This window comes from Neomonachus schauinslandi, chromosome 5 (genome assembly GCF_002201575.2).
Source record: "Neomonachus schauinslandi chromosome 5, ASM220157v2, whole genome shotgun sequence".
Lineage (NCBI taxonomy): Eukaryota > Metazoa > Chordata > Mammalia > Carnivora > Phocidae > Neomonachus > Neomonachus schauinslandi.
In genome coordinates, this window is record NC_058407.1 from 59,793,134 (window position 1) to 59,803,143 (window position 10,010).

General features: G+C 57.4%; 1 protein-coding gene across 1 annotated transcript; it reads right to left on the minus strand.

Annotated features, from left to right (window-relative positions):
• Nucleotides 1–2,582: 2,582 nt before the first annotated feature.
• On the minus strand, nt 2,583–5,287 carry HOXC9 (homeobox C9). The gene is made up of 2 exons (XM_021686782.2): nt 4,750–5,287; nt 2,583–3,028 (listed from the first exon to the last, which is right to left on the minus strand). The coding sequence occupies exons 1-2, from the start codon at nt 5,285–5,287 to the stop codon at nt 2,784–2,786; spliced, it is 783 nt and encodes a 260-aa protein (XP_021542457.1). The 3' UTR covers nt 2,583–2,783.
• Between the last annotated feature and the right edge of the window lie 4,723 nt (nt 5,288–10,010).

Here is a 10,010-nt window from a genome sequence, read left to right on the forward strand (position 1 = left end):
CTGACAAAGGAGCAGAGGAGAGGTGGGAGGGGAAGATTAGGGCAGGAGGGCGTTTGCTAGCTCCTCTTTCCCCCCACCCCACCCCCAGCTTTCGTTTCTTTCTAGATGTGTGTTGTGTAATGGTTTTAATTCACAAATTGTAATAAAAAAAATTGAATCCAATCCTGACCTGCAGGCTGGAGGCTGAGCTGGAACTGAACAGTGGGCTGGGCCGGATGGGCCTGCTCTGGATCCCATGCTCTCGCCAGGGCCCTCGGAGCCGCGAGCCCTGCGGCCCTCCTTCCTGTCCGGAGTAAGGCCGCTCTCCGGCGGGCTGCAGGAAGCAGGCCGCGCTGACGGACGAGGGGAGGCGACAGGGCCTTGGAGCAGGGGCGGGGTGGAGGCCCAGAAACGCGGCGGAGCCTGGTCTGGGAGAAAAGCCTGAGTCCCCGCAGTCAGGACTGGCAGTCAGGACCCAGGGACAGGGGTGCCCTGGCCTCTGCCTGGAGCGAAACTGAGGCCAGGGTCCCAGAACAGCGAAATGGCCAAAGAGGGGAGTGAGGATTGAGAAACGAGGATAAACTACAGGCAAAGCACCATTCAAAAGGAGCAAGGAAACAACTGGTTCTGGAATTAGGGAGGAGGTCTCCTCAGTGGGAAAAGAGGAGAGGGTGCTTCAGCCACTGGGAAAACCAGTGTTTGCGACTTTTGATTGCCCCCCTCAAAATATCATCGAAACAAAATGTTTGTGCCTTCCCACCTTCCTCCAGTCCCTGAAATTGGAGTGTTGAATGGAAGGAGGGGGTAGGAGATTCAAATTATGGGGAAGGGGCTGGTCCCTCCAATGCCTCACCAATCCTGTAAGGCCATGCGATGGAGGAAGCTGCAAAGGACTGGGATCCCCAATGATTTTCTTTTATGGTGGTATTCCCCAAGTACTCAGAACAACACCCTGCACCCTCGCCAGAATGGGCAGCCTGAGATATTAAAGCGCTATATTTCAAGTCGTCTGAGTTTAATAGTTTCCAGATTGGGGGATTTCCGAGAAAGGGGGCACCGGGGCCGAGGCATACCCAGCAGCTTGTGTCTGCTTCTGATTAGCAGATGAAAACTGCCGGCGCGGGGGAAGGCGCTCTGGGGTGCAGTGCCACTGACCAGCCCCAATGGGCTGTTGCACATATGGGCCTCTACTCTTATGCCTGGGGTCCCACCACCACCAGGGAACACCCCCTCCAGGCTAATCCCTGACCAGCTTCCTTAGGCCTTGGCCATGTCATCCCCCAGAAACGCTGCAGCCACTCAGCATAACCCTATTACCCCCAAATCAACATTCAAACTAACCACCAGAGAGAGAGAGAGAGAGAGAGACTGAGAAGGAAAGAGAACTAGGAGAGGGAGAGAGAGAGAGAGAGAAGCTGAGAATGCATTGAGAAGTTGAAACAAAATCTAATTGAGATTGTCTTGGTTTTGCCATCTTTCTCCTCCCTCCTTCTCTCCCTTCCTTCCTTCCCTTTCTTTCTTCCCTCCCTACTTCCTCTCTCCCTCCTTCCTTCTCTCCCTCTCTCCCTCCCTCTCCCTCCTCTCTCTCTCTCCCTTCTTTTACTCTCAACGCAGTCCCCAGTGCCTCTTCTGCTCCCTGAGGCCTGCTCAGCCTTCTCCCTCACCGTTCACCGCTCACCGCACACCCTCCCTCCCTCCCAGCCATCCCTCGAAGCACCAATGCAGGCAGGCAAGTATCCAGCCCGGGCCCTCACCCAGCACCCAACTTTCATCTTCACCTATCTCTTCCCTCCGATCTCATGTACTCATAAATTATTACAATTAATTACAGCCAGGGAAAACCATTCATGCCATGCCCCCACCCCCCACCCCCTGGACTCCATCGAGCTACCAGGAAACTCACAGGCAGCCGGCGGGGCAGGCACAAGCTGGGCCCGGGCCTCAGCAGCCTCCACTCCAGCCCTGGGGCCCTCACGCCCACCCCACCCTGCGTGGGGAGCAGCAGCAGGCACTTGCCCTTCCGAGGTAGAGGGAGCCCCTTCCCTGGCTCTGGCTTGCCCCAAAGGAATTGAACACTTGCCTCCTCCACGACAGCAGCCTGGGAGCCACAGGGAGGAGAAATAACGAGAACTGGATGCGGTTGGGTTTCTGGTTTTTTAAGTGACTTCGATATATTAACACAGAGCTGTTCTAACCATAACAAACAGAAGCACGTTACAGGACGGACGCTGGGGATGAGGAGAAACACCGCTATGTACAAGACGGAGGCGCCGGCCTGCGCGCCCGACCCAGCCTGCGGCACGGTCCGGGCCCTCGCCCCTCGGCTCCTGGGCTGGGAATTGTTATTGTGTGGGTGTGGGTGTCTTTTTTTGTACAAAATCTGCACGCAGAGCACCCCAGGCCTGGGGAGGGATGGCCCGGACCAAATACGATACAGAAACAAAATAGAGATATAGCGATTCAAGTACTGGCTTCTCTGAAGAAAGGAGGGAAAAAATCACATTTGTGTGTGTTATTTATTTCAGTTGCGCTGGGAGAAGAGAAAGCGGATTCTCTCCCCGCCTCCTGCTCCTCGCTGGGTAGAACTAATTCTAAAACACCAATTTCTCAACACTGAACCCCCCCAAATCGCAAGAGTTTTCCTTTTCCCCCTTCCTTTTTTTTTTTTCTTTCAAGCTGATTGGCTTTTCTCTATCTTGCTCTTTCCTTTTCTTTTCGTGCTCTCTCCCGCCTGGGTTGGGGTATTTTTGTGGGGCTTTTTGTTTTTCCCTTGGCTGTGCCGAGGCAGCAGGCTGGGGCAGGGTTTAGGATTGCTCCTTGTCGGTTTTCTCTTTATTCATCTTTTTCATCTTCATCCTCCGGTTCTGAAACCAGATTTTGACCTGCCGCTCGGTGAGGTTGAGAACCCGGGCCACCTCGTACCGACGGTCCCTGGTTAAATACATATTGAAGAGAAACTCCTTCTCCAGTTCCAGCGTCTGGTACTTGGTGTAGGGGCAGCGCTTCTTCCTCGTGGAGCGGGCGTGAATCCAGTTGGCCACGGGGTTGCCTGGAGGGCCAAACACAGGCAGGGGTCAGTGGAGCCCCTTTCTAGCCCAGGAGCCCTGCCACCCTACCCCCAGACTTAGCCAGGCTCCCCAAATGCAATAATTGAACCTGAATTTGGACACGTTTTGCTTGGGGAATTTTCTCCCTGACTCCTTTTGCATTCTGCCCCCTCCCCACCGTCCCCCCTCTTCAATTTCTAGCACCTAAAACTATAGGAAATCAAAGCTATCAAAGCCCCTCCAGTCTGGTCCTCAGCTTCAAGAGTAGTAATTCGAGAATATGCTCATAAAAAGTCCAAATTCCCAACCGTTTCATAGGCCCATAAACGCTTCTCTCTCTTGTTTTTTATTTTTATAGCGAGGTCTCTCTCCTCCCCACTTCCCTCCTCCTCTGCCCCCTCCCATCCTCCCAGCCCACGACCAAGTCCTGAAATTTCAGCAGTTCTGTTTCCTGACCCTGAGAGTCCCTAAGCCCCTCACTACCCTCTTCAGCGCCCGGCTCCGCTCTGCTCTCGGAGTTCAACCCTGCTGAAGCGAATTCTCAGAGTGATGCTAGAATGGGGAAAGCCTTTCTCCTCTCCCCAGAGACCTACTGGCCTTGGGACAGGCTCCCCCATATCTTAGCTTCCCTGTTAGGCTTCCAGTGCCCTCCTCCTGCCAGCCCCAGGACAGGCTCTGCAGGAGCCAAGCCTCCAATTTCAGGTTTATGGGAGTAGCTGAGGGCAAGGAGGGAAGCCTTCAGAGGGGTATAATTAGGCCCTGGCCCCTTATGGGGCTGGAGGAAAGGATTTCCTGCAGCCCCCTCCTGGGACTCCCCCAGACACTTCCTCACACCCAGGGGCTGCACCCCCTCCCCTGCTGTTTCCCCTTCTTTCCCCTTTCTCTGGCCCAGCAGCTCCCACCTGCCCCCCCAGCCCCACCTACTCCTGCCCTTCTGTGCAATACTCAGAAGGCTCCAGTCTCCTTGATGGGAGTGTGTGTGTGTGTGTGTGTGTGTGTGTGTATAATTCTCTAATCTGGGGAGATGCTCCCCCCCCATTCCTCATCCCTGAGCCCAGTTCTCAACCCTCTTTCCTGCAGACCCTCAGAAGAGGGCTCTCAAGTTTAAGGAGACTGGGACCCCACTTCTCTTCCCCAACTCTGGAAGTCCTGATTTCTCCAAGTTCCCAGGCTGTGAAATCCCCCAGACCTCTCACCCAGTGCTCCTGGGGGGAGAAGAAGTCCATGCACCTTCTGTTGAATGAATCCCTGGTGGGGTAAGAACCCCCATGCTGGCTGGGAGGTAGGGGTGATTTTTCTCCCTGGGGTATTTCCTCTCTGTCCCCAGTGTCCTCCTCATCTCTCCCCCAATCCCACCTCAAACCATAAAATGAACCTCACCCCCCACCCCATCCCCTGGCCCTGTCTGCATTTCTTAGAAAGTAGCGACTGAGCCAAAAAGCCTGGGCTGGGGGTGGGGTGGGGGGTCTCTCGTCAAAGCCAGCTCCAGGGAGAGGAGCCCCCCTCAGTCCTCTCCCAACCTGGCTCCCTGGGCTCCCTTCTCAGACCTTCCTGCCCCTGAAAGCTCCCCAAGGTAATTCGCTTTTATTGAGTCCTCGCCCCCTCGCCCTCGCCCCTCTCCCGCGCTCCCTGCGCTGCTCCGAGGGGCTGTAATCTGGCTCCCCCCGCCCGGCCTCCCCTCCCCTCCCGCGCCGGTTGTAAAGGAAAATTGCTCCCAACTTACTGGGGTCCAGGTCGGCCTTCTCCTCTTTGTGCTTGCTGCCGGCGAGCGCGTCCGCCTCGGGCGAGGGCAGTGTCTGCGGGGCGCGGTCGCGCAGCTCCCCGGGCGAGCCGTACATGTAGTCCGGGTAGCTGCGGCCGTCGCCCGGGCCGCAGTCGGCGCGGCGCCCGGGGTAGGCGTCCGGCTTGAGGGCGTAGTGACGGCCCCCGGCCGGGAAGCTGGGGAAGGAGACGGCGCCGGACAGCGGCTCGAGCCAAGTCCGCATGTAGCGCGTGTCTGCGCCGAGGTGGGGCTGGGGGCCGTACGGGTGGTATACCACGGACGACTGCGAGGGCACGGGCGCCCACGACGTGCTGAACACTGCCGGCTTGGGCGCGAAGCTACAGGACGGAAAATCGCTACAGTCCGGCACCAAACCGCTGGGTCTGGCGGCGGCGGGGTGAGCCCCCGTGGCCGGAAACCTGGACGCTAGGAGGTCTTCATTGTCGTGAGAGATGAGCGAGTCCACGTAATAGTTACTGATGGGCCCCGTCGCCGACATCGTAACAGGGTTTTACATACATAAGATTATTGTATGAACTGTATATGTACTTTTTATCTGCTCACAGAACAATCAAGGCAGGTAATTATTTTTCCAGCCTTTTCCCCGCAGCTCATTGGTTCCCCGGCCCCCACGTGATCGTATTTACCCAAAAATACGGCGCGGATCAATGCGCAGGGGCTTTTTTTTCCTTGCTTTTTTTTTTTTCCCCTTCTCCCACCCCCTTCTCTCTGCTGATCCCCGCGACCTATGTTTTCCTGGGGGTCCGGAACTCTGGACCCCAGGCACCGGCCACCCCCTCAGGACAACTCGTATCTCATCAGAGCACCCCCTTGCCCACGTCCACCCGTAAGCAGATGGCCTCTCGCACCCCCCCCACCCTGGAGGATTTTTTAATGGGGTGAAAATGCCAGTCCCCGAAGCCAGGGTTCCCGGACCCCCAGGGTCGAGCTGGGCGCGGGAGCCCCGCAGGGGCGGAGAGGCCGGCCGAGGTAGGTGGAGGAACTATTTCTTGACGTAATCCGTCTCTGTCGGCCCCGACGCTCCCGCAGTCTCTGCGCGAGCCGAGATCAGCGATTGTCAGTTCGGAACGTGGCTTTTAAAAATGCGTTTTTAAATAGTGTGTATGTATGTATTTCTTTCAGGAGCAGCAGCAGCGAGGGAGGGAGGGTGTGGGAGGGGACTGGGGAAGCTGGGGTGGAGGGAGGGAGGGAAGGAGGGAAAGGGGAGCGTCCTTCTGCCACTGGCCAACTCAGCCCCCCAAATCTGGGGTAGGGCAGCTTGGGGAAGGTGGTCTGCGTGTGGGAGGGGGAGGACCTCGGGACCTCATACACCTTTATCATCAGAAGTCCTCTCTTTGCTTTGGCACAGATATGCAAGCTCCTTTATTTTAAATTTATTGTCTATATCTATTTATCTTTCTTTGCCAGCTTGAAGAAGTGGAGGAGAGATCAGCACAAGTTAAGTGGGGCGTCCCCATCCTGTCTTCCTGCTCACCCTCCTTTGCCCCCAACTCCATCTCTGCGACACCCTGCCCCCCCCCCCAAAGAAGTCACTCCAGGACTCTGTCTGCAGAGAGCCAGGGTGAGAGCGGGCAAGGCGAGAGAGAGCGACCTCGGTCGTGGGCAAGTAGCTTGTTTTTACGTCCTTCAATAAAATTTTTATGAGGATCATTTGATTGTTCATAAATGTGTCTTTCATTAAATAAAATTGTAGGCTGTTTTTGGAACGGGAAAAAAAGCAACGGAGGGATGGGAGAAAGCAATTTCTTTGGGGTCGGACGCAGGAATTCTGGAGGGGGCAGTGTGATTGTGGGGAAGATCAGACAACTTTGATTCCTCCCCCCAATAAGTTTGTTGCTACCCTCTTCCTTGAATTTGGGGTTTGTCGCCCAGCCCTCTGCTTTCCATCAGACTGCCCCATGGTGGTTTAGTAAAGGTGGGCTTTTGGCAAGCAGGAAATTCTCAGTGTGGGTGCAAGAGAGGGGGGCAGGGAGGTTGGCTGGGGGGTAGCGAGAAGGGCAGGTGACATCCCCCAGAGACACGATGCACCCTAGGGAAGACAGAGTGAGTTTGAAGGAGGGGTGCAATTTCAGGGTCAGAAGAGGAGAGTCCCAGTTTGTGCTATGGGAAATAGGCAGGAGCTGAGGCTGAGACACAGGTTCTGAGGCAGCAGGGAAGGACAAGGATTCCCAGACAGGAGACGCCTGCCCTTCTTTCCCACTCCTGTCCCCAGGAGGGGACCAAACGCTGGGGGCCGGGGTGGAGGATGGTTTTCTCCTGCATCTCTGTCGACCTTTCTCCTCTGGGGTGGAGGAGGGCTAGAGAGAGGTGTCCCAGAGAGTGTAGCATGTGTGTTATGGGGGGGGGGAAGAAAGTTGGGGGGGAGGGTAGATCTGCAGCTCGCAGCACTGACCCCAGCTTTCCAAGTCCCCTCCCCAGTCCCTGCTCCTCCCCCTCTCCGGTTCTTTCCTTTTCGGTCTAGCGGGGCTGGGATTTCGACCCACGGGGGGTGTGTGAGAAGTGCCTGGCTGGGGACAGACAACCCGGGGCCTCAGCCTCCTCGCCCTCAGCTCTGATTGTCTTCCCCTCCCCCGGACTGGACTGGTGTGGGAAATCCAAATTACAGCAAGAAACAGAATATCTCTTTGGCCTTGAGGGAGTCGGGTTAGCTGTCAATCAAAAATTCTCCCTCACTAGTTCAAGGAAAAGACAGGAGGGAACGAGGCTTTCTCCAAATCCCCAGCACCGTCAGCACCTCCCCCAGCCCTGGCGGCTGGGGACCCTGCCCGGCTCTTGGGCGGCTGCTGGCAGCACTGAGCAGAGACGTGTAGCCTTCAGCGGGCCCGGGACCAGACAGAGACCTAGAGGACATCAGGGGACAGAGCCTGAGAGAGACTGAGCCTGAAACGTAACAACTGAAACACGGCGACAGGCCCAAGGAGAGGAAGGAAGGAGGGAAAGAGAGAAGAAAATGGAGGATTGAGATAAAAAAAAAAAAAAAAAGGAGAGGGGAGAATTAAAGGAAAGAGGGGGGGCCAGATGAAAAGAGATGGGAGAGCAGGGAGACGAAGGCGTGCAGAGAGCGAAAGGGAGGAAGGGCGGCGATAGGCAGGCAGGACGGGGCAGGGCGCAAGCTGGGAGCAGCCGTGGCATTGTGCAGTCCGCTGGCTTGCCGGGCCTTTGCCGCGGGACCGGCTCCGGGCGCGGCGGCCACTTCTGTCCGGACACAAAGGAGGAAGAGGCCTCCTCTCCTGCCCCTCCCGGGCGACCTGCTGGGGTGGGTACACTAGGCCTCTGGAGGATGTAGAACCCCATCTCAGCCCAGGCAGCCACCCAGGCGTCTGGGGACTGAGCCACGCTCTAGTCTAGGAGCAAAGAAGACATGATGAAGGAGAAGGTCTCACGCCCCGCTCCTCCTTTTGCGTCTTTGCCAGTCGACCGGGCCCATCTGCCCCAACCTCAGTTTTCCTAGAAGAAAGGCGCCCCTAAAGACCCTTTCCTATGGGTCTCTACCATTTGGGAGAGCCCCTCAGACATAGTGGCTATAAACAGATGCCCCTTTCTTCCTACGCCCCTTGGCCACTACCTTTTTTTCAACTCTTGAGCTGCCTGCCCACCCTGCTTGCCCACCCAGCAGAGGCAGCCGCAGCGGGGCAGCCCGGATCACCCGGCCCAGGCTCCCTGCTGCCATCAAATTCCCCGTGAAACTGAGGGGAGATTGTCGCCTTTGCCTGAGAGCGCGAACTCAGACCCTCCCCACTCAGGCCCAGACACAGCTGTGGATCAGGAAGCAGGCCTCGCCCACAGCCCCCTCCCCACGGATGCCCCGGTTTGCCTAGGCCTTGCCGAGAGCAGCAGTCCCGAGGAGGGGGACTGGAAGGGGCTGGGGGTCCCTGAGTTCCCCAGGCCGAGGTCCCTCGTGTTCCACAACTGCATGTGGGCTGTACCCGTCGTCTCTGCATTTGGAGGTGGGATGGCAGGTCAGGGCTCTGAAGCAGAACTTCAGGCTAGCCCCAAACCCCGGCCTGTGGATGTGGGGGCATCAATAAGGAGGGGCTTGTCTTTCCAGGCTCACCTACTCCTGCTGCATCTCCTCCCAGATTCTCAGACTCCCTGTCACCCCCCAGCACGCCCTCTAATTTTCCTCAGCACCGATGGGGCAAACCCGAGGGACTGGAGGACACAGGGAGTCCCTGTTGGCAGGGTGGGGGGATACCCCAGCTTTAGCTTGCAGCTCTGCATTCACTCTGGTTCTTAGAGCTTGCCTCCGACCCCAGAAGAATTCACTAGGCACAGGAGAGCCCCCTAAGGGGGAGGGGCACCCTTACTCCATCACCTCAGACCTGCACAGCTGCGACCACAACCAAGCTAGCACCATCATGCGAAGGACAGACAGACAGAGAGACAGACAGGTTAGAGTCATCCCCTCCCCTTGCCCTGCGCCTCCCTCTTAGTGATTTAAATTCCCTCCGGTTCAATCCACACCGTCAAGTTCGGATTAAATTTAAAACAGGCTTTTCCCGGTCCCCAGCCGCCGCAGGCAGGGAGCCCCACTCCCCGGGCTCGTCAGCACCCGCCCGCGCGGAGGAGGCCGTGCTCCATTTGCTTTCATTTTCCTTCTCCCCCTGAAATGGGCTCATTTCACCTCTCAGCTGCCCTCTCCCCCTCCCCGCCCCCTCCTCGGTTCCCCTCTACTTTCCCCCCTTCTCGCTCCTGATCCCTCTTTGTTGGGAAAAACACACCCACACACAACTCCTCCGAGCTAAGGCCTGCGCTGGAAGCAGAAACTGAATTCTCCTGGCCCGCCGCGAGGAGACCGCGTCCTGCCCCCACCCCAGGTGGGTATCCGGGATCCCTACACGCCAGGAGTCAGGGCCCTAAGCCCAGCAGGAGTGAAACCCCTAGGGCCTGTGAACGTGGCCCTCTCAACGCCACGGCCTGCATTCCCGCCGGCCCCCCGCCCTCCCGCCCCGCAGCAAACGGGGCTATTTCCGGCTCCCCCAACCCGGTCTGGTTTCCCAGCCTGGGGAGTGGCTGAGGGAGGAGCGGCCCCAGAACTGGGGGTGCTCTCTGCCTGAAGCCCCCATGGCTCGGGGCGCCTTGTTACCTGATCTTTGTGTGTGATGTGTGTGTGTCGCAAGGAAATTTGCAGTGACTTTGGAGCCCAGACTGAGGAAGCCGAGGTGGCGAAAGGAGAGACAATACGGGCCCGAAGTACAATT